Raw genomic sequence first — 25,379 nt, forward strand, 5'->3', positions numbered from 1 at the left:
ATATAATAGAAGAGAATGCATATTGTGACAGAGGAATTTTTGTCGTCAATTTAATCGTTGCTAATATAATCCTCAGATATTGGTCGATTTGTTCCTCCTTGGTCACTATTAGTGACGGGGATGGGGGTATCATTATATTAGCTAGCTGGAAGAAACATTTTGTCAGGGTATACGAGAATCCCTCCTAATATCCACTTATTCTTTATCCATTATTAGAAGATTAAGTAAGACATACATTATACTGTGACACTAAACTCATAACCACTGTAGAATCGGTCTATAGGTTGATGTGAATGACTCTAAGAGTAACTATTACGCAGTAGATCTAGTCAGTATGAAAGTACAATTCAGTGCTACGTAGTATCAAGGAACTGTATTCTAATAAGCAGTCAAGGCAAGCCAGATTTGGATAATGTACAGATTCATTTAAGTAGATGCACAATCACGGAAGGACAAACGGACAAAGTGAGTTATAGAGATGTCAATATATACATTTATTTAGAATGACCACCGGAACAAGTGAATTGTATACTGGATGCCCTTTTTAAAGGGGTAGAAAATCCCATTTTCCTCTAGCGTTGCAAATGGACAAAATTAATTATAGAATAGCTTCGATAATAAAAGAATAAGATACTTCAAAATCTATTTCTGAATAAAATTTTTTTTCATAATACTTTTCGCCGTATTGAAAAGTACAATACTACGTAGTACGCATTAACCCTTGAAAATAATATATACATTTTAGTATGGTTACGAAACTGCTGGAATAAAACCGGTTCTGGGGCACACTTTTAATAAAAGAATTAAATAAAACCTGCATTTTATCCATAATTTTTCACAAAAAATACATTTTACTTTAAGCGGACAATTGTCTATAATACGATAAGTCAGCCGTCGGTTTATTTCATCATGCAGTTGCATTAGACATTTAGCTTCTAAACTAACAATCAAAATTTTATTTTGACAGGCTGGTGGTTTCCCCCAATGTGCTTATTTGGACAAGGGCCCTCTGATTTTAAAATAAACTCAAAATAAGGGGAAGGACAGCTTTTTCGCCTATGCCTAACCCTTTTGTGGTGCCCTAATCCAACGAGGCTACCCAGTTCCCAATATATCCTAACCTAACCTGACCTAAAAATATCTCCTCTTCTAATGGATGTAAAAAATACGTGGATATTATAACAGGGGAAAATTAGGAGGGGATGGGTTAAAGGGGGAGGAAGATGAGAAACGATTTTAGCCCGCTGCATGTTTCACTTTATTACCTAGAGAGCAGGAAAATCTGGTGTAAGCCCATGTAATAATATCCATTTTTCTCCTCTTATGTTTGATTTGTTTTAAAATGGGTGGGAGGGATCTGTGCTCGCCTTAGCACTTTCAGGGAAACCACCGATTTGCCCAACCAAAAACTCCAATGTAAATCGTTAATTTCATATCGAATACAATTTCGTTGATGACTCTTATATATTACGTCTATTGCAAAAATTTGTAGAATAAGCAGAGTAAAATTGCGTTGAATTTAAAACTTGCCATCCACAAAGTTATATAAATTGTAATATTACACTTAGAAGAATGCTTTAAAAGCTAAGATTCTATTGTAATTTAGAGTATTAAACATTTTAAAAATCTGCCAAAAATAAGGCTCTCTCCAGGCTCTTTATATACTGATTCATGTAGTAGAACACGCAGTCATATAGTGAATATCCTTAAAATCTTTAAGCATTCAGTTTTTAGTGGTACCTATACTGTGAAGAATAAGATATCTTAATGGTAAGAAAGAAACTCATTTTATATGTCTTATTAGGACTACAATTATTTTTATCTTTGTTTTATATATAAATGGATTTTGGTTATAAATATCTGTTTAATTCCTATGCGGACGACGGTGGATGACATCAATGTAGAGCTAATAATTTGCTCCCCACCTGGATGACCTTGCCAGGTTTGCATCCTGTGCCTACTAGGATGAAGATATTATAAAAAGCTCATCTCTTAGTTATGTGTCACAACCATATTTAAAAAGTCACTTAAGGGGGGAGGGGTGGGTTTAATGCAACCATCTCGTAATCAATGTACAGCATGGCCACATTTTTCAGTATACTGAAAATATTCAGTATTCTTCAGTATTTGGAAATTGGGGGTTCAGTATTTTCAGTAAATACTGAATATTCAGTATTTAAAAATTTTATTCAGTATTTTTTAGTTTTTGGAAATTTTCATGATTCAGTATTTTCATTATTTCTTAAATTCCAAAAAATTTTGCATAAATAAGATGTTTTTTCAAGTAGTTGATGTCAGATTTTTTTCGGCGCTTCGCGCCTCACTTTACTTTCCTTTAAATTACCGTCTGTATGTCTGTAAGAATGTCTTTATGTATGTCTGAAACGTTTTGGGGGAAATGTGATATTCTCAGTTCCTACAAAAGATAGAAGACTGAAATTTTTTGGCAACATTCCCATCAATAAGGAACATAATTAAGTACAAAACATCATTAGCGGTCGGACTGCTTTTAAGCAGCTTTTTAGCCGCTTTTAATTTTCAAAACTTATTTTCTTGGCTCCTGTAAATGAGAGAATGCTGAAACTTCTTGTCAACAATCTTATTGATATGAAGCATTATTAAGTATAAAACATCAATAGCGGTCAGACTGCTTTTAAGCAGCTTTTTAGCCGCTTTTATTTTTCAAAACTGATTTGCTTGGCTCCTGGAAAAGATAAAAGGCTGAAACTTCTTGTCAACATTCCTATTAATATGGAGCATAATTAAGTATGAAACATCAATAGCGGTCGGAATACTTTTAAGCAGCTTAGAGCCGCTTTTACTTTTTAAAACTGATTTTCTCAGCTCCTGTAAAAGATAGAAGGCTAAAACTTCTTATCAACATTCCCAACAATATGAAGCATAATTAAGTCTGCTTCTAAACAGCTCTTTAACCGCTTTTACTTTTTGCAACAGCTTTTCTCGGCTCCTATCTTTGGTAGTCTGATTGCTTTTAAGCTGCTTTTCTTTTTAAAACTTTCAGATATAAACCTTAGGTAATTTTTCAAAGTTTCATGATTTTGAGTTTTTGCATATTTATTTGCATATTTATCTCTTTCTTTTCTTTGTTATGATAACAGTTAATCAGCTCTATAAATTACTTTGTCTGTTTGTCTATTTTATTAAAGATTTTGTGCTTCGCTACTTATGGATGTTGTCATCCTTGTAGAAAATCTAAGAGGCAAAATTAAAAGAACTTTAAAATATCCCCCTAATTATAATTATAGGTATGAAATTTTGAAATGAGGAAACATAAAAAAATACTTATTCAGTATTTGTATTTTTTTGTTCAGTATTTCAGTATTTTTTCTTATTTTAGGATTCAGTATTTTCAGTATTTCCTTTTTTTTCTTCAGTATCAGTATTTTATGGTTGTGGCCACACTGAATGTATAAATGGCACTTAGAATTCGAATTTTGATCTGAAATTTTGTATGAGTAATCCTTGGTAGGTCTATTTTCCCTAAATCGAACAAAAAGTTGAAAAAAGTAACGGCTCAGCCGTTTAGCCTTTTTGCTATTCTTAGGGCAAATCTGTCATAAATTACTTAGGAATCAACTTTTTGAAACATATTTTTGCTTTAAATCATGTAAAAAGATACAAAAAAAAACATTTTTTTTAGATTTCTATTAATTGCAATTTTCCTCTAAGTGCCTAGTAAAGCACAGAAAATCCCCCACCCCCTTCAAATATATTGTAAATAAGGGTGAGGGGGGGGGGGGGTAGTTATTTGTTTGTTTATTACTTTATGTTCAGGATTTAGGTCCATGGGATTAAGCATATGAAATCATCCCCCCTTGTTCTCATTAATTAAAAAAAAATATTTATATAACAAGTATGATTCATTGATTACATCTATAAAAGAGAACCTTAATTTATGAAAAAAGTCGGACATATTAAAAATTGACAGCTTTTGAAGAAGAAGCAGTCATCTAATTAAGAGGCATGCAAAAAAAAATTTTCTTTCGATAAAATAATTCTGCCTCGATTCACTTGAATTTTTCACCAAGATTTTCTCACAGAAAATATATTTTTTGATTTATTGCAATTTCCTAGATCTTAATGAACAAAAATAATAATACTTTCTATGGATTTTTCCCCCGTCAATTATTTATAGGTGTAGGTCTTGACTTATTTATAAAGTTGAATAAAATACATTTTACTATTATGTTAATTATAAATATTGTAGGAAAATGTGGAATATAGAATTCAAAATTTACCTATTGAATTATCCTATTAAGTTTACATTTGGAATATAGATTCCTAAGACCATTGGGTATATTTTTATAAGAGAAAAATTCCTATGATCCAGTCTTTCAATGTAAGTATGTCCAATCTTATTCACGCTTCTATCTAAAGTTGAAATATTCAATGAAATAGCTAAAACTCACCCAAACAACAGTGTAATCAACAGATCAGGTAGACAGGATCAATGCCATTTTACACTCTCTAAAATACACATGAAATCTTCAGTTGAGCATAATTAAAACCCCAGAAATATTCACTCTGTAACGGGGATAGAATAATAAACAAAAGTAATAAATGATAAAGATAATAGCAACATCATATATTGATTCTTTACATAAATAAAACACAGGAATTTATATTTGATCTTTTAAGCTATCATAAAACTATATTGAAGAGTCCTCCTTCTTGTATCACATGTACGTCGGCCTCTTCAACATATAAGACTCCTTCCATAGGTAGGTATTTGATCTTTTATGGTCACATCACAGCATAGTCTAAACAATAACAAAAATATGTATTTATTCAAATTATCACAAAAGTACCTATATATTTATTTGAACCAAAATTTAGTAAAAGCTCTTAATAATGTTAAAAAATAAATTCGTTGTTAAAATACCTATATATGTTTGTCTTGATTACTTTTAAAGCTACACTTTGGATGTTGTCATATATCCTTTTTATTTTCATATTTTGTATTATCTTTAATTTTCAATTATTTAAGATTAGCTTTCTGGTAAAGTCTGTTTGTTAACACTGATTCAACATATGATTAAAATTTCGTAGCGGAGGGCAGATTGCGCCAAAAATTAAAGTGATATTTTATATTAGGGATATCATAATCAACTAACTAGGTTTGTGAAAGAATTTTGTAATCTAATGAAAACAAAAACTTTGTAAATTATACAAACTTCCAATATTGCTTCAAAACCAATTAATATCCACTGGATTTGAACCGGTTCTCGGCCATGCTGAAAAATTATGTATAGCATCGTATTACAGACAATTTTCCATGAATATTAAAATGAAAATCATGACATCAATACCATTTTTGTTAGGCTGGGCCTTCGGCAATTTGGGGCGAACAAAAAGGTTTTATTCTTTTTATTTTAACATCCGCGGGAAACTAACTATAATACAAAGCTATAAATAACTATTCCTTACTTCGATAGTTTTAAGTTTTATTACATTTTTCTTCGATCTTTTATTTGTATTTTAGAAGTGAGGCTGCTCTACAACTTATGCCTGTCTGGACGTCTGTCGCGCTATTCAAAGAGACAACTTAAAACTACTTTTAAACATATCTTTCGATACAACCCTAATTATGGGCTATTAATTTCTTTTGAGTAAAGAATTTGAACATGAAAGTATGTCATAATAATTCTTTTATCTCTCGAGGGGACCAACACCTAGATAAAATTATTTCTTAAAGACAGATATACCAGATGAATTTATTGTAAGATGTTGGGCGTACTATTAAGATATCAAGAACGGTTTGAAAGATGTTCTCTTTTAGTTAATTTAATATATACATTGCTCATGGGATTTTTACTCAAAAAATGAATTTTCCCAACGATATTCTGTCAATTTTCTTTAATGAAATCTTATCAGCTTTATTAATTAGGTTTTTATTTAGTTTTATGCTATTTTATTACCAAATCTATATTAAAGTTTTTTGTTCTTCATTCTTTTTTGAATCACATAAAGTTAAAAATATTTGAATACTTTTTTATGGAACTTCTGTTAAGTCTTTTTTCCCCTTTGTCTAATTGTTAACTTTTTTATGCCATGCCATGCCGACCTTAGTGATTACCTACTCACTGCCTTTTAGATAAGAGGTTTTATTTTCTAGCAAAAATTATTTACTTTTTATAAAACTAATAAAATACTTATTGAAATTATGGGAAATTGGAGGGTAGATATTTTTTTTCTCTTTATGGCTTATATCTGCAGGGGGCTCTTACCTTACGGGGCTACACTGTGCCCAACACAACCTAACCTAACTTGCCTAACAAAGTATAGATAAGCTCACCAAAAAAATAATCCTCCCCACCCCCTCTTATTTTCTATTTCTATATAAATAAAAAGGAAAGTGAGAAATTATTTATTGTTTTTTACTAAAGCTTTCTACTGATTTTGCTATCACTATTGAATGAACACTCATTAAGGTATATGATTTTAATATTTTAAGCTTTCGCTGATTCTTTTTTCTTAGTCACTTTTCAACTTCAGTGGGAGGCACTTGGACCAAGAACTTTTACGTGACCTCCTCCTATGACAGTGACGTTGTTTCTTTGTCTTCCATTGTCACATCAATTTTATTTTATTTATTTTCATTTATTTATTGAACAATTGTACTAGTTACACAATGACCGGTCATCAGATGACCGCTTGTAGTTTCGGCGGTCATTATTATCATAATCATCAGTATAACGGCCATATGGATTCTGACCGCACGATGACCAATAGTCAAGACCTGCTTGAAAATATAGGCTCAACATGTCATGATGGGTTATCTCGAGGCGGCCTAGACTCGATGCTAGCGGTCAAGAGTGAAATTGACCGTTTGTCAGCTACTGTTGGCTATTCTGGCGGTCATAATGTTCTTCCTTGGCTCAAAAATGACCAATACTGGAGTGTTTTAGGTTAAGATTTTTTTTATACATTTGAGTTAACTCAAAGGGGCAATACTGCAGTGGTGATGAGGGTGAATTTCAACACCCCTTTCCCGTGAAAAAATCTCTTTCATGAAAAAAGTATTTATCATTTTTTATCACTTCCCAATAATCACTAAAGAAAACAATTTCAACAAGTTTATTAAATTATATGTTTCAATTCTGCTAATTTTTAATATTTAGTATTTATTAAATAAGTTTCACTGGCGCTTTCACACAAATTACCCTGTTGAGTACTGATACCCCCCCCCCCCTTAGAGATGGTAAAAAACAGGTTTTTTTAAAAAAAAGAACAAACCAGTTTGTTTTTTTTGGTTTAAACCGTTTTGTTTTTTTTAAAATAATATTCAAATTATAGGCCTGCCCCCCCTCTTTTTTATCCCCTTCCCCTTTTTCTCATCCCCCAAACGGGGGGTGCCCAAATCTGCCCAAAAGGGCAGCTCAAAAGCACCCGCCCGATTTGACAACTCTGGCTTATACGGTAATTTAGGTTTTTGACAGTTATTTACTGTATTATTTATTTTATGAAAAGATAGGTATAACTGGAAAGATACCTAGGCCTTTGTAAAAATATTTTTTTTAAAAAACATCCCCACCTTGTTTTTTTTGTTTTTTTTAAGCTTGGTTTTTTTGGTTTAAACCAAGTGGTTTTTTTATGCCATTTCTGCCCCCCCCCCCCTTCTTATTTTGATTTTAATTAAAAATCACTGCGACTCTGATAGGAAATTGACAACATATTCATATGTGCTGTACTAAATCAATCATTACTTGGACTAATTTAATTAAATTAGTTTTTTTTTAGGTTTTTGATAATTCATACAACCCCCTTAAGTTATTCATTACAATAAAATACAATTTTAAAATCTATTTACTGTGTAAATATGCATAAATATAACGTTTTTACTGACAATTAGGTTGATTTTTACTCAAAGCATATTTCTTGTAGACAATAAAATGATTATAACTTTCGTTCTATTTAAGATAAATTGATGAAATAAAAAGTATATTCAATTTTATTATGCTGAGAAGTCACTCATTGATTTTCAGAAATAATAAACCCCTTTGAGTGGGGGAGGGGGAGGGGCCTTGAGTATCGAAAAAAGAAACTATTGTAAATTTCTTTTCTATTGTGGGTTTTAATGATTCATATAGCAGCCAAACTGTTTTTAGGCAATACCCATTTGTCTGTCTGTCTGTCTGTCCCTCTGTCTGTCTGTCCTTTTGTCTGTCTGTCCCACCACTTGTCTGTCTATCTGTCTAACTGCCTCTCTTTTGGATTTCAATGAATCATCTAGCATAGCCTAATTGTAATTTGTTAATGCCTCAAAGACTGTATTACTATTTACCTGTCGCTCTGTCTGTCCGTCTGTCTATCCCTCCGTCTGTCTGATCATTCACAGGTTCTCTATTGGATTTTATGTAATTAATTGTCTATTATAGTCAAACTTTGATAATTCTTCTTGCCTGTCTATCTGCTGAGTTTCTACCCTTGGTCTAACAGACTGATTCACTTAAGTTATAAAAAATTAGATTTAACTAATAATATGGTGGTATCTTGCACCAAGAGATACACAAATAACCTTGTGTTGAAAAAAAACAAATAAAAAATTATTCAATTTCTTCTATGAAAAAAAGTGTAATACATGTTCCTTAAATCTCTTTGTACATCAAAAATATGTTTCAAATTTATAATATCAGGTTATATTCCATTAATTTATTAACAACTAAATTTTTTGACACCCCACTTATGACTTTTAACAGCCCCCTTAAACTAAAATCAAGGGTTATTTTATTAAGATTTTATCAAAACTACTTTACATAAGAAATTTATTACATTTCAAAAAATTTTATATAAAAAGAGGATTGGGATATATCTCCCTCCCAACATTAACTTTGAGCACTATTGTAAAATATATTAAAAGTTATAAACATATATCTATCAAGATCATTAAAGGAATTAATTCAAGTTTAAGGGGGGGGGGGGGTTAATGCAACCATCTCGTAATCAATGCGCAAATTGCACTTAGAATTAGAATTTCGTCACAAAACTTGGCATGAGTAATCCTTGGTATATCTATATATTTTCCCAAAATGAAACAAAAAGTTGGAAAAGTGATGGCTAACAGCTGGCGGCTTAGTCGTTTAGCCGTTTTTGGGCTATATTCAGGGCAAAACTATCATTAACCCATTAGAGCCGAACCGGGTTTTAAAACCCGGTGCCAGAAAATGTAAAAAAAAACGGTTTCCGGCTTCATAATTGCATCATTCTCAGTATGAATCCCCCCTCTACTACCCTGGCTTTCATTTCCCCCTGAAGCAGGCAGTTTTGCTTACTTCCGTTTGCCGGTATAGATCAACAAAGTTTGAAAATCATGACAATTTAAAATACCCCATCTAACTTTTTTGTTTTTATAGTAAAGTTGCTGATTTTTTTCGTTAAATCTAAAGTTTATTGACAAGTACATCTATTTGTGAATTCGTTTTATTTAAATTATTATTTTTTATATGATTTTTTTATTGTTTTTTTATGCCCTATATAGGCCCGGTTCGGCATTTCCATTTTGAGTCTGAAATTTTTATTACCCGGTTTCACTAATAGATCTTTTTTGACAACAACAACAAAACAGGGTTTTTTTACCCGAAATCGCCGGCTAAACACGAAATTTGAAATAAATCGCTTCGTATTATACTTGTAGCTCTTTAGATTACATGAGGTTGTGTAGTTTTCAATAACGGATCGTATCAAAGTTCTAAAAAGTAAAAATACTACTATAAATAGTGGGGGTCCATCCATTTGGGAGCTGGGGCTGTTACACAGACTGTTAAAAACCTACCTAGAGACATGTCACAAGCCCTATCTACTCATTCTACTCTTGGCCGCTCCCAGCTGAGCTGTGGCCGTTAGCAAGCTGCCATATGGATGTTGTGTGGTATTTTTGAGCTCAGCACCCATAAAAACCTACCCTTAGACACATCAAAAGCCCTATCTACTCATCATACTCTTGACCACTCCCAGCTGTTTCCAGCCAGTTCTAGCTGTTAAGTGAGTGGTACTGAAAATTAAAATATGGTTATTGGTATAATTTAACATACATTAAAGCAAAAGTATGTTTAAAAAAAAAAACCTACCCTAGACATGTCACATCTTCCAAAGTCAAAATTGCATAAATATATATAATACAATTTTTGAGGTCACAATTTACTATAAATACTAATACTATCTGTGTAAAAACTTTGAGGGAAACCCCAAATAAAATTAATGGTCTTCTTATCAATAAAGGGGGTTTAGTGTTGGAAGGTGAGCAAAATTGATTGAATATTGAGCTAAAATTTTGAAACTGCCTGGTTACAGTAGTTACTGCATCTAAATGAAAACCAAATTAAAATTTTTATTTTTAAGTTATGTAAGAAAAACTCTGCAAAAATGGAATTTGACTTTGCAGATTACTTGCTACACCTTCATATGTTATAATTGAGACTGCTCCATTTTTTTGGTAAATTTCAGGTTTATATTGACATACTAGAATTGAATTTTGTAAAAATCTTTAAAATTGAGATCACACAAAAGAACTAAAAAAAAATTTTTTTTTGCAGATTTCAAAAACTTTGCAGTGCTCATGAGGTCACAATTATTGCATCACAGAAAAATATTTAGCATGGGTCATTTTTTTGCTTAAATCAACCAATTTTTACTGGGGGCAAAACTTTTATCAAAATTTTTCCAGGGCGGGATGATTTAATCTACAATATATACTTTTGGCTGTTGACAGCTGTTCTCAGCCATTTTTGGCAGTTTTTAGCTGTTATGACAGCGAAATCTAGAAATTAAAAAAAAGTTCTTTTAGTAATATGTCCATGACATAAAGTTAAAATGTTAATTAAGAAAAGTTTAATTCCATGGAAATATTCAATTTTTTATATCCTTATAAGCCATTACCCAGCTGCCACTATTTTAGGTAGTATTTTTCAGCTCAGCACCCATTAAAACCTATCCCTAATGGATGATTCCTACATGATTATTGATGGATTTGCCCTGAAAATAGCCCAAAAAACGGCTAAACAGCTGAGCAAACAGTGCCATTTGTGCATTGATTACGTGATGGTTGCCTTAACCCCCCCCCCCTTAAGCTTAACTTTTTGTTAAATTTTGAAAAACAGACCTACCAAGGATTACACATGCCAATTTTCATAACAAAATTTGGATTAATTGATTATGGGATGGTTGCATTAACTCCCCCCCCCCCCCCCTACATATGTATGAGAGCTTCCTCATGTCCCAATTTACTAATTAAAAGTTGTACAGTACAGTTGTACAGAATATTGCAAGATTATTTTAGTAAAGTCTGGTAATTAATTTATCTAAAAATAGATAGCATATAATTATCTGAATCTGTGACTTGCTTATATACACCCTCCTTAAACACCCCCAACCCCACTTTATTTTAAGGGGTGTAAATTTATTTCCTTTACACCCCCTTGGAATTTATAGAGGGGTGTATCTGAGGGTGTAGGCTCTTGTCAAGAGGGTGGACATGGGTGAAAACCTAGGGAGGTGTATCCATCCCCCTTAATTTTACAAGGGTGGTGTAAACAACCCCTATACCAACCTTTTGCACGCCTTTGATCTTAACTATACTTTCAGAGTCCATAACGTTGTAAATTCTGTAATTATTCTACAAAAATTATCTTCATAAATTGATATATAATTTTCAGGGTGACGTGGGGTGGACTAAACATTAAAATTTTATGGAAAAAAAGATATCTTTAGAACATTCATGACTTGAAGTTATCCCCCCTTTGTACTCAATACGCATTTTTTATTCTAAGTGCGTCAATTTTGCGTCTAAAGATACCCTTAGTTTAAGCATTAATTTCTCCAAAAAATGATGAAAAAAGATAATTTTTTTTTGATAAAATGATAAAAGTAGATATAAAATAAAATAAACAGCAAAAAAAATGATAAAATTACGTTAAATAGAACGAAAATTAGAGCGTTTTGTATGCCTTATAAAATGCGTATTTCTCATGAAAATTGTTACGATTTCGTTTGTTGAGTAAAACTTTTATAAGTTTCCCATTTCTTTAAGTGAGCGAGCCGCCGTGAAATAAGAGGGGATATTGTTTTGTTCCTCTGTTAATAATTCTTAGGTTATATTTAATACTGCACTGCTCCGCAGGGTTTATGCATAGAAAGCCAACCCCCTTCCTCTTATTATCAATTTATTTTTTTGAAAATAAGAGGAAGGGTTAAATTAGTTCTTAACAGGCACTTTGTGTGAAATTACAATATTACCTTTTTAGGTCAATATTTGCCCGATCAACAGCGATCATCGATACACAACAACAACAGTCATGCGATGACCGATAGCTGGGTCAGTGACACATGCACGAACAATATTTTCAGTTCAGATACTATCAAGGTGGGTTAATCGATATATTAATACTTGGATTTTGCGCCAGATTTTCATGTACTCTAATAAAGTAATACTTGCAGCTGGCTGAAATAGCTAGCTCTTATCCACCCGACGAAGCCCAATCTGTCCCACTTTTGAGCAAGACGATTCCCTTTTCTCCCATCTCTTTTGAAGAGATTTTCTTTCCCCCCCCCCTTCCCTTTTTCTTTTTCCTTTATATGACGTCATATAGGAATAGTCTTGCTCAAAAGTGGGACAGATTGGGCTTCGTCATCCACCCCCTTTACCCTATCTCCTACTGGATGAACCAACTGACCAATAAATGAAGTCCACATTAGACAATTTTCCCCTGTCAATATATCCACTTATATCCTATATCCATTGTCAGGTTAACTTATCTGTTTACATTATCTTTGATTTATGATATTGTTAATATCTGGCTGATTAGAACCGTTTCTCAGAAATATTGAAAAATCATACATTAATAAAGTATCGTAATTCAATCAATTTTCCACGAATATTTAAATAAAATCATAATATTAATACCAGTTTTGTTAGCCCGGGGCTTCGGCCCTCGGTGCTGTTTAAAATACGAAGCGATAAATATCTATTCTATTCGGAGTTGTACCTTTTTTTGTAAAACTGAAATAAAAAAACACCTCAAGTGCCCCTAGAGGCCTCGAGGGGGCGAAGCCTCTATTTATATACTATAGTGTACTATTTAATTAATCTGCTAATATTTGTAGCGGCTACAGTCAGGCGCGTGTCCACAAAAACCTCCCCGTTACAACAGACCTCTGATAAGACCCAGACCGATGGAAAATCTACAGGATATTACAAACCAAGGTATTTTTAATAGCTACTTTATCATCTTTTAAATTCGATTTTTATTTTCTTAGTCAACGGTTTTGAAAATATACTACAGTTTACTTAAGCTTTTTTAAAGTTTATTGTTACTGCGCTATTACACACATTTTTTTTGTTTATGTTGCTTTCCCTTTAAGTACCTATCGAGCAGTGAACCGCCCCCATAATTATGTTTTAAATATATGGAAAATAATGGGGATAGTACATTTTTTAATCTATGCCTATCCATTCTGTGGCTTTTAAATTGTGGTACCTATACCTGCGGCGGGGCTACCCAGTAACAAATATAACCTAACCTGGCCTTAAAGTAATAAACAAACAATATAACCTCCCCCCCCCCCTCTTATTTAAAATTTATTTTAAAATGTGGACTAAGGTTTTCTATGTTCTACAAGGCACTTTGAGTTACCCTCTACTCTAAACTTTGATTTAATTAGAGGTTTCGTGATTATTTTTTCAAATATTATTTTTATGTCCTAATATTCTTATTTAATGTAGGTAAAGATTGTAGACTCTGGACCCATGGAGATGTTTATGGAGTTGACTCCTCACAGGTAAATAAAGAAAAAATCATGGATGGACTAATCGACAAAGTGAGTTAAAGAGCAGATGTTCAATGGCAATAAAAAAAAATACATAGAAAACTACAAAACCTTCTTAAATAACATATTTTTGTAGTTTGACCGACGGACATTTATATACTATTTTAGGGTTGGGCCGGATATTTTTTTGGCCGGATACAGGATATCCGACTGATTTCAAATGCCGGATATCCGGTATCCGGCCAACGCCGGTATCCGGCAAATATCCGGTTATCCGGCCAAATTACCGGATAACCGGCAAAATTACTACAAATTAAAGTATCAAAAAAGGATATAGTCCCTTTCGTGGCAACGCACCTTAAGGGGCGATTCATTGTATTTTTTTAGGTTAGGTGATTGCCCCGCAGGGTTAGGCAATTGGTCCCGCATGGTTAGAGTCCCCCGCGAGGGGCTAGAAATAGGAGGGAAGCTACTGCAAAAATACAAATAATCGCTCCTTAAGGGGCGTTGCCACGAAAGGGACTATACCCGCAAAAAAATTTCTTCATAAACTGGTGTATATTATACTAGCGGCTGCGTCCCTAGTATCAAGGGATATTAAAAGGGACATGAAAGTGCAGAAAAATAACTTAAAACCTTACAATGACTTTTTTATAAAAAACAAACAGCCTAAAACCACCCTGGGAACTATAAGAAGCTTCACTCTAAAGGAGAACCATATCGGTTCAGCAGATAGCGAGATCCTTCACTACAGACTAAGAAAGCTTACTCTTTTATATAATAGGATAAAATTAAGGTTAAAACTTAAAGATTAATTAACTATTAAATGATCTTTCTTCTTAGCAAATAAATCTAATTAAATATTACTACCCTCAATCTGTAATATCAACCCCTAACGGTTGGAGGATGGGCAGGGAGGTGGCGTTGAATGCCTGCCCCCCCCCCCCCTCTGTCTTTTTTCTATCCCATTTTCTGTGTATAAAAGGTAGAGGTCTATAACTGAGTGACTTTCGAAATATGGGTATGACACATAACTGAGAGTAGGGTTGGGCCGGATATTTTTTGGCCGGATACCGGATATCCGGCTGATTTCAAATGCCGGATATCCGGTAACCGGCCGGATATCCAACAAATATCCGGTTATCCGGCCAAATTACCGGATAACCGGCCAAATTACTACATATTAAAGTATCAAAAAAGGATATAGTCCCTTTTGTGGCAATGCACCTTAAGGGGCGATTCGTTGTATTTTTAAAATTGCTTTTAATAGGTTATTTTAGGTTAGGTTAGGTTATATTTGGTTAGGTGATTGCCCCGCAGGGTTAGGCAATTAGCCCCGCAAGGTTAGAGTCCCCCGCAAGGGGCTAGAAATAGGAGGAAAGCTACTGTGAAAATACGAATAATCGCTCCTTAAGGGTCGTTGCCACAAAGAGGACTATACCCGCAAAAAAATTTCTTCATAAACTAGTGTTTTATATTATACTAGCGGCTGCGTCCCTAGTATCTAGGGATATTAGAAGGGACATGAAAGTGCAGAAAAATAATTTAAAACCTTACAACGACTTTTTTTTATAAAAATGAAACAGCCTATTACCACCCTGGGACCTATAAGAAGCTTCACTCTAAAGGAGAACATATCAGTTCAGTGGTTAGCGAGATCCTTCGCTACAGACAAAAAAAGCTTACTACTTTGTATAATAGGATAAAATTAAGATTAAAACTTAAAAATTAAGTAAGTATTAAATGATCTTTCTTCTTAGCAAATAAATCTAAAGAACTATTACTTCCCTCAAACTGTAATATCAACCCCTTTCTAATATAAAATTTACATAAAGATAAACATATTCAGAAAAAATTGTTCTTCTAGCTTCAATAATAAAAAAATTACAGCCATTTAAGATTAAAAAAAAAGAGATTTTTGTTGTAAAATATAAAAAGATTATATTGCCGGATATCCGGCCGGATAGTTTCAATATCCGGTATCCGGCCGGATATTGAAAATGGCCGGATATCCGGCCACACCGGATATCCGGCCCAATCCTACTATTTATACAGATAATCTATTCAAAAAATTTGCCGGTTATCTTGAATAATAACTAAGGAAATCACATTCCTCAAATAGCGTTAAGAACTGACGGACAAAGTGAATTCTAGAGCAGCTTTGCAATTTTTTTATTTTTAGACAATGATGATTAGCCAGTCAAATTTTAACAACCAAGAAACCTGCCAAATTCCAGAGCAAAAAATCTACCAAGTTCCAAATTTCTATGGCGAAATAAAATCTACCGAGCCACTGACCCCCACTTTACAAGATGGGGGTTTCAGTTTTGATGAATTGCCCCCTCCACCCCCATCACCGCCCCCTGGCCCGAGTGGGGCATATTTCTATGTGGGCACCCCACCCTCCCCGGAACATATGACCATGGTGTTTCCACCCCCACGGGAGTATTCGAGTGAAGATATCAATCTAGAATTACAAGGTAAAAGTTTTTATCAATTGGTAATAAGAAGTTCCCCTCCCATACGAAGAGGCCGGTGGCTGTTTTTCTTTTTTAGTGGGTTGGGGTGTCCCACCCCCAAACAAAATAGCTTATAACCATCGCAGGACCAGTAGTTTTATGTCCAATTGTTATCATTGTTATCTTAAAATCAGCAATCTATCTGAAATAGCAGACGGCAAAATAACATTTCCTGTAAAGCATTATGAACGAAACGTCAAAGTTAGTTATAGATTAGCTTATGGACGGACAGGCAAGGTTGATTAAAGAGTAGCTTTGCTCCTAATAATTTTTGTGGATGAATTAGGTATAATCTCAATTTTACAGGTATGAAAAATGTGCGAAGGTGTTCTGACGGTCTGTCTCAGTATCTGGGTACAAAAAGGAAACCCCAATACCTGGATCTAGATGAAATACAAGTCCTCCCATTGACAGATTCTACTAGTCACGTTCAAAGGTTGGTTAGTTATAGATTTCGTCATATAGGCATGCTTCAGATACCTGATTTTTAAAAAGATATTTTATTTCCAAATTGATTTAATGCTTTTTTCTCTTAGAAATAAGTTCTTTTATTAGTAAGGTTTTCTATTTTAGAGAAGCTTTACATAGGTTCCGGAATGGTGTTCATGCTATTTTATTCCTAGGATAAAGTCCTCTGATTGTTTTTGGATATTTATTTGTAGATAATTTCAATGCAGAACCTATATATGCTAGGGGTGCGCCACTAGTCTACAATAAATCTATTCCTTTAACAGTAATATAATATATTTTGTTTAAGATGTGAAGAATATGACCCCCAGTGTTTAGTAAGTAAGACAAGGAAGCTTGATCTTGGTCCAGCAACTTCAAATCATCATACTCTAGTCAAAACTAAAAAAGGTTCTCTCGATTGATATTTTTATTTCTTTTTGGGAGGGAAATTGGGAAAACTATTGTGCCTTATGTATTCCCCACTATTTCATTTTTTTACGATTTTCTTTGTCGATAAAATTACGGTATTTTACAGATTATGTAAGGTGTATCAGGGTTGGACATTGGGCTATTTATTACACTAGTTCAAAAGGTTTTATAATAATGTTTTATAATTAGTTGGCTCAACAACTTTAAGGGGTTTTCTTGAATTTTGAATTGTAGGTTAATTAATATGAGTGACCAAATGTTTCAACCACTAATTGTAATCTACAGAAGTTTTGTGAATCATATTTGGGGGTATACACCAATTTTTCGGCCATTGTCTTATCCTTTTATATTTCCCATGAAAAAAATCAACGAGTGTAACTCTAAAGGAAGCACAGACAGTTTGGATGCTATTGATGAAACATTTGACTTCCCAACTGACAATGATAACCACAAGGATAATGTTCATAATGAAGAACGGCAAGTGAAGACAAAGTTTCATCAACCTGCCACTGGACAGCTTGATGTTTCTGATATTATTCAGGTAAGACTTTAATCCTCATTAATTAGTATTATCATTTTTTATACGCTGCTCGGGGCTGCAGGTTGAGCTTTTAGCTTTGCTTTTTTTAAGCTTAACCGCCAATCAAAATTTTGAAAATCCGTAGTTGATGCCACTAGTTAGCTAACAAGCTAAAAACTCGGCAAAAGCGGCGGCTAAATCTAGCAACTGATTTTTTTTCTTCAAATTGTAGCCGCTAGAGAAAGTCAATGATCCTTGAATGTGCCTAACTTTTTAGGCCGCCCTAAAAGCTTTTAGCTTTCTCAAACTTCTTTTTTTTTATTAATTTGCATTTAGAAAAAAAAAACAATTATATTTTTGTAATTAAATGAATTGAAATTTACGAAAAGATCTTTGTGTATACTAATTTTTGACTTTTTAGGAAGGCTGGCTGTTGAAACGTGGCGAGCACATCAAAAACTGGCGGCAACGATACTTTATGCTGCGGCTGAACGGAGATCTTATTGGATTCAAAATGAAGCCGGTCTCCAGGGACGAGTTTGAGGCCCCGCTGAACAGGTTTTCTGTCAAGAGTTGTCAGATTATGGCCACTGAAGACCCCAGGTACAATTTTTTAATCCATTTTTTTTATCCATTTTTTTTTATAGTAAGCAAAATAAATTCTATTCGTTTTGAAAATTTCTATCATAAATTGAGAATGATAAAGAATTCGGTCTATGAAGTACCAAAAAAGGAGAACTCTCTTTTAAACCTTTCTCTCTGTTATTTTCAGACCTAGTTGTCTGATAATCAAGTTGTGCCAAGACCCAGATAAAGACAAGGAGAGAATTTTCTGTTTCCTGGATTCTAAGTGTAGAGATCAATGGATGAATAGAATTTCTATGGTAGGCCATTACAAAACATATTATTTACAAGGGCTACTATCATAGAGGAATCTGGACAACAAAAGAAATAAGAGAGGAAGGGGGGGGGGGGTTAAGTTGACCTTCCACTTTCAATTTAGTATTAAAAAGTAAGTCTGAAAATTTGATGAAATACTTTTTTCTTGTGAACTTTCATTTTGCTTTTGAATGTTAGTTTTAAAAACAAAATTATTCTCTCTGTTAAAGAAATATTACTTTCTGATTAGTGTACAAGTTTATGACGATTAGGCATATTACTATTGATATAGGTTCGAGATCGTTTAGACAGAGATGTGGCCCAAAGGAAGATTTCATTGGATGATTTTGAAATCACTAAAGTTCTTGGCAGAGGTGCTTTTGGAAAGGTAAACACTCCTCTATATGATGTAAGGAATGAGTCCTTTAAATCACGCTTCAAATGCATTAAAAAAAATTCAGATTTTAAAATTTGTTTGATTTAAAAACAAAAATTGCAAAAAAAATATTACAACATAGTATAATAGTTATTTTTCGCATCGTTATATAAGCTTCTTTCGGCGAATATAAAAATGTACAATTTTCAGATTAAAACTAGTTTTGTTAGCCCGTGCCTACTTTGTTTTAATATTATAATTGTACATTTCTATATTTATAGAAAACTGGATATAAAACGATACGAAACATGATTTTTCAGTATGGCTTTAAATCGGTTCTAATCCCTAAATTATGAATTTGGGAAAAATCTTCTGGTCTGTGATGCTAGTGGATTTTTTTTCCTTGCATACATCAAAATAAATATTTTTTTGTATTTTAGGTTGTCATGTGCAGAGAGAAGAGCAGCCGAAATATTTACGCCATGAAAATGTTGAAAAAGACCGTCCTGCTAGAGAAACATGAGGTTGAACATACTAGGACAGAAAATAGAGTACTACAGTCCTTGAGGTGCGTGACCAGTTTTCTTGATAAAAATTGTTATCTTAATGATTTTTAGCAGGGCTCGGCAACCGCGCGTAAGACGCGACTAAATTTTAAAGCCTAAAAATTTCAACACGTTTGGATGCTTTGAATTATATTGTAAAATAAAAAGAGTTATTACCACCTTTGTGTAAGGTTTTGTTTTAGTCTTATTTTTAAAATTGTAGAGGGTTAATTTTCCTGAGGCTTATAGGCGGCTGCCGAGCCCCTATTTTTAAGAGAGAGAAATCATTCTGTACTTGAGTTAACTGTTCTTATATATTGTGATGAGATGACAATCATGGTATGTTTTTAGAATGAACTTGGCGTCTTCATATCGGATTGATAATTTAACATTAAGGATCGTCGTAATTTCACAGTAGCTTTTCTCCTATTCAAGTTAGGGTACAATGTTTGGCACTTTCGATATAAGTAAATGATAATAAAAAACCCATAGAATGCGATAATAACTTCAGAAAAATCGAAGAAAATAGTTTTCATACTTAATTAACGTTTTTAAGTTTTTCTTCAAAAAGTTTAGATAAGATGCCTTTAAAAGTCGTCTATGATTTTGTCAGGGATAAAAATGTAACTTTAAAATAAGAATTACAACATATTTTTTCAATTAGTACAAAGTAAAATTTTGAACATTTTATTGATCAGTATATTTTTTAAAATGTGAAGTAGAAACCTGAATATTTTATCATGAAAATTGTGTTATGATTTGATTGTCTGCTAGATTACAAGAAAAAAGATACTGACAGTACTTGTTGGTTCTTTAAAAAAAATTAGGTAGATTACTTTCAGAACCCCTCTTTTTGCAACTTTATTTCAATAGAACAGAGCCGTAGTCTTAGTGTACTCAATATCTAGACAGCCAACCATTGTTTTAGAATTGTTGAATTTTTTTAACTTCTGATAAAAACAGAATTAATGGTATTTTTGTAAATATTATACTTCCAAGAAATGGCTATACTTCCCAATCATATGTTGTGTGATATTTAAGGGAATTATTTTGATATAATGTCATTAAAATATTCGTTGAAAAAAGTGCTATTCTAGCTTATACTTTACATTTTAATGTGTATGATAATTCAAATAAAAGATAATGAAGATTTATATTATATTTAATTGTTATAATTATAAAGAAAAACCTGGAAACAGTAAAAAACTGACTTTATTTTATTGACGTAGGGAAAATTTTGTCAAATATTTGAATAAAAAAACAATATAAAACAAAATAAATTATTTTTAATATAGTCACAAAAAGGCTTAATGAGTTTAGGAAATATTTCATTCACTAATCATGTCATTTAAACTCTATTACACAGAATACAGTGTAAAAAGATGTTCTCGTTTTAATTTTAAGTAATTTCAAATGCATTTTAATACCTTTTAATGATTTATTTTTTGAAACATCTTTTTATAAAATGTTATTGATTTTTGAAGTTATATGTTAAAATGTTTTTAAATTTTGTGAACATTTTGTTTTAAATGTGGAAAATTGGTAATTCTAAACTTTCAAAAAATGATTTTATTAAATTTTCATCACTTAAATTGCATGTTTGATGAAATTTTCAACTGATAATTCAAGAAAAATCGTTTAAGTTTTATTATATTTTACTTTGAAATGTTAAAAAAATATATTATTGTCAAAAATGTGGAAGTTATACTTTCCTCAAAAAAAGACCTAAAACATGCAAATTATTACGTGTAATGAGATTTTTTTTCTTTCAGGTTTAATTTTAAGTAATTATTGATATTTTTTGTAAAAAGGATTTTATATAAAAAAGTTTTAAAACTCGAGTTATGTAGTGGTTCTAAAAAAGGTTGCGAATTTATGCAATTTTCTTGCAAAAAAAATTTTCTAGGATTTTAAAAATAGCAAAGGGTGTTATTGGACGTACTTACAGATACAATTGCTAAGTCATTTTGGCCAAACACTAAAATAAAGTTTTTACATCTGAGGGTCCAACCGTGTGCTGTCAATTAAATATTAAATATCAAGCCCTAATGATTTTATCCTAACAGATAAAGCTTATGGCGAGTTTTGGGATTTTTTTTTTTTGGGGGGGGGGGGGAGGAGTGATTCTCTAGTGGCTTAAATATTTCGGGTCCGACCTTTTATTTAATCTTATCAGGCATCCTGTTATTAAGTATATAGGATGGTATGGTTGAACATAAAAATTTTTAAGTTAAACTTATATGTAGTTTTCGAAAACCATTCATTTTTATTTTTAGGCATCCTTTCTTGGTAAATCTGAAGTATACATTTACTACTTCTGAACGCATTTTCTTTGTTATGGAATATGTTGGAGGCGGAGAACTTTTTGAGCATTTAGGTGAGCTATATTTGTACATTTCAAATAATTCTCATTTTAGTGACAATTACAGGTAAATTTATCCTACTTAAAAAGTAAAATATAACCAAACACTTTCTTAAAGTCAAAAAAGCTAAATATAAAAACATGCATGAGAAGATTTTTGTCAAGTTTAGATTAGATATTTATTTAATGACACACATTACAAAATAAGTAGGTATTAACAATATTATAATACAAGTATTAAAAATTCATAGACAAACAATACAATCTAATTAAATTGAATGTGATTGCAAATTGAGAGCAATACATTTAAATAAGTAGTATGTAGACTGTCAAATGACAAACAATCTCGCAAGAGGTAATATTGGATAGCCTTTGCAGGTAGTAAGCAAGCTTGGTAAAAAAAAACTAAGTTTTCTTTTTTGTCAGGGCGTATGGGAAACTTTCCCGAGGGGTGGGTACGGTTCTATGGCGGGGAGATTACTCTTGGTCTGGCCTACCTACACTCAAGAGGCATTATCTACAGAGACCTCAAGCTAGAAAATTTAATCTTAGACAGACAGGTACATTTTTCTTAGAGTTTCATTCATGTTTTAGTTTTAATAATCGATATATTATTACCTGGATGCTGCACCAGATTATCATGTATTCTGTAAAGAAATGCTTGCAGCTGGTTAAAATAACGATACATCCTTTACCCATTCCTCTTTTTTCTACTGTGTAAACGAACTGACAAATAAATTAGGTCTATATTAACAAACTGAATTGATGACATATTTCCCCCTGTCAATATATCCACGTTTATCCTATATCCATTTTTTAACATGTCTGTAAGCAGAGTTATTTTCAACCAATTACATATTAACGCCTCTTTTCATTCCCTTTTCCAATTTTTTTAGATAAAAGTATCCTATTGATAATATTGGCGATTCCTACAACAATTATTAGCATAAATGTTAATATTAAGCATTCTGTATTGAATATAAATATTGCATTGATCTGACTTTTTAAGTGTTCTTTTTTCAACATTTGTCACTATAATTTAGATGTCCGATAGTCAGATTTTGTTTAGATGGATGTCTTCATCCTTGTTTAAATTAATTTATCATGTTTAGGGTCATGTAAAAATAGTTGACTTTGGACTATGCAAGGACAAGATATTTGGAGGCATGTTGGCTAAAACTATGTGTGGTACACCTGCATACATGGCACCTGAGGTAATTATTATATTTGGAGGTATGTTGACTAGAACTATGTGTGGTACACCAGCTTACATGGCACCTGAGGTAATGATTATATTTGGAGGTATGTTGGCTAGAACTATGTGTGGTACACCTGCTTACATGGCACCTGAGGTAATGATTATATTTGGAGGTATGTTAGCTAGAACTATGTGTGGTACACCTGAGGTAATCATTATATTTGGAGGTATGTTGGCTAGAACTATGTGTGGTACACCTGAGGTAATGATTATATTTAGAGGTATGTTGGCTAGAACTATGTGTGGTACACCTGCTTACATGGCACCTGAGGTAATGATTATATTTGGAGGTATGTTGGTTAGAACTATGTGTGGTACACCTGCTTACATGGCACCTGAGGTAATTATTATATTTGGAGGTATGTTGGCTAGAACTATGTGTGGTACACCTGCTTACATGGCACCTGAGGTAATGATTATATTTGGAGGTATGTTGGCTAGAACTATGTGTGGTACACCTGCTTACATGGCACCTGAGGTAATGATTATATTTGGAGGTATGTTGGTTAGAACTATGTGTGGTACACCTGCTTACATGGCACCTGAGGTAATTATTATATTTGGAGGTATGTTAGCTAGGACTATGTGTGGTACACCTGCTTACATGGCACCTGAGATAATTATTATATTTGGAGGTATGTTAGCTAGGACTATGTGTGGTACACCTGCTTACATGGCACCTGAGGTAATTATTATATTTGGAGGTATGTTGGATAGAACTATGTGTGGTACACCTGCTTACATGGCACCTGAGGTAATTATTATATTTGGAGGTATGTTGGATAGAACTATGTGTGGTACACCTGCTTACATGGCACCTGAGGTAATTATTATATTTGGAGGTATGTTGGATAGAACTATGTGTGGTACACCTGCTTACATGGCACCTGAGGTAATTATTATATTTGGAGGTATGTTGGCTAGAACTATGTGTGGTACACCTGCTTACATGGCACCTGAGGTAATTATTATATTTGGAGGTATGTTGGATAGAACTATGTGTGGTACACCTGCTTACATGGCACCTGAGGTAATTATTATATTTGGAGGTATGTTGGCTAGAACTATGTGTGGTACACCTGCTTACATGGCACCTGAGGTAATTATTATATTTGGAGGTATGTTGGATAGAAATATGTGTGGTACACCTGCCTACAGGGCACCTGAGGTAATCATTATATTTGGAGATATGTTGGCCAGGACTATGTGTGGTACTCCTGAGATAATTATTATATTTTGAGGTATGTTGGCTAGAACTATGTGTGGTACACCTGCTTACATGGCACCTGAGGTAATGATTATATTTGGAGGTATGTTGGTTAGAACTATGTGTGGTACACCTGCTTACATGGCACCTGAGGTAATCATTATATTTGGAGGTATGTTGGATAGAACTATGTGTGGTACACCTGCTTACATGGTACCTGAGGTAATCATTATATTTGGAGGTATGTTGGCTAGAACTATGTGTGGTACACCTGCTTACATGGCACCTGAGGTAATGATTATATTTAGAGGTATGTTGGATAGAACTATGTGTGGTACACCTGATTACATGGCACCTGAGGTAATCATTATATATGGAGGTATGTTGGCTAGAACTATGTGTGGTACACCTGCTTACATGGCACCTGAGGTAATTATTATATTTGGAGGTATGTTAGCTAGGACTATGTGTGGTACACCTGCTTACATGGCACCTGAGATAATTATTATATTTGGAGGTATGTTAGCTAGGACTATGTGTGGTACACCTGCTTACATGGCACCTGAGGTAATTATTATATTTGGAGGTATGTTGGATAGAAATATGTGTGGTACACCTGCCTACAGGGCACCTGAGGTAATCATTATATTTGGAGATATGTTGGCCAGGACTATGTGTGGTACTCCTGAGATAATTATTATATTTTGAGGTATGTTGGCTAGAACTGTGTGTGGTACACCTGCTTACATGGCACCTGAGGTAATCATTATATTTGGAGGTATGTTGGATAGAACTATGTGTGGTACACCTGCTTACATGGTACCTGAGGTAATCATTATATTTGGAGGTATGTTGGCTAGAACTGTGTGTGGTACACCTGCTTACATGGCACCTGAGGTAATTATTATATTTGGAGGTATGTTGGATAGAAATATGTGTGAAACACCTGCCTACAGGGCACCTGAGGTAATCATTATATTTGGAGATATGTTGGCCAGGACTATGTGTGGTACACCTGCTTACATGGCACCTGAGATAATTATTATATTTGG

At 33.2% G+C, this 25,379-nt stretch overlaps 1 protein-coding gene across 2 annotated transcripts in view; it reads left to right on the top strand.

Moving 5' to 3' along the window:
- Positions 1-1,617: 1,617 nt before the first annotated feature.
- LOC145313691 (RAC-beta serine/threonine-protein kinase-like) overlaps positions 1,618-25,379 on the top strand; it is a 29,893-nt gene continuing 6,131 nt past the window's right edge. The window contains exons 1-15 of one of the 2 annotated variants that reach the window (XM_080153243.1): positions 1,618-1,770; positions 12,261-12,379; positions 13,120-13,219; positions 13,739-13,794; positions 15,965-16,262; positions 16,608-16,737; positions 17,059-17,159; positions 17,567-17,721; positions 18,122-18,303; positions 18,473-18,584; positions 18,872-18,967; positions 19,396-19,523; positions 21,777-21,877; positions 22,289-22,422; positions 22,975-23,076. In XM_080153243.1, the coding sequence (XP_080009369.1) occupies positions 12,317-12,379; positions 13,120-13,219; positions 13,739-13,794; positions 15,965-16,262; positions 16,608-16,737; positions 17,059-17,159; positions 17,567-17,721; positions 18,122-18,303; positions 18,473-18,584; positions 18,872-18,967; positions 19,396-19,523; positions 21,777-21,877; positions 22,289-22,422; positions 22,975-23,076 (1,758 nt within the window). In that variant the 5' untranslated portion in view covers positions 1,618-1,770; positions 12,261-12,316. Of the gene's footprint in view, positions 1,771-6,476; positions 6,930-12,260; positions 12,380-13,119; positions 13,220-13,738; positions 13,795-15,964; positions 16,263-16,607; positions 16,738-17,058; positions 17,160-17,566; positions 17,722-18,121; positions 18,304-18,472; positions 18,585-18,871; positions 18,968-19,395; positions 19,524-21,776; positions 21,878-22,288; positions 22,423-22,974; positions 23,077-25,379 lie in introns of those variants that run through there. The other variant, XM_080153237.1, reaches the window with a different exon arrangement.

Source organism: Acartia tonsa, chromosome 1 (genome assembly GCF_053477335.1).
Source record: "Acartia tonsa isolate MP-2025a chromosome 1, ASM5347733v1, whole genome shotgun sequence".
Taxonomy (NCBI): Eukaryota; Metazoa; Arthropoda; class Copepoda; order Calanoida; family Acartiidae; genus Acartia; species Acartia tonsa.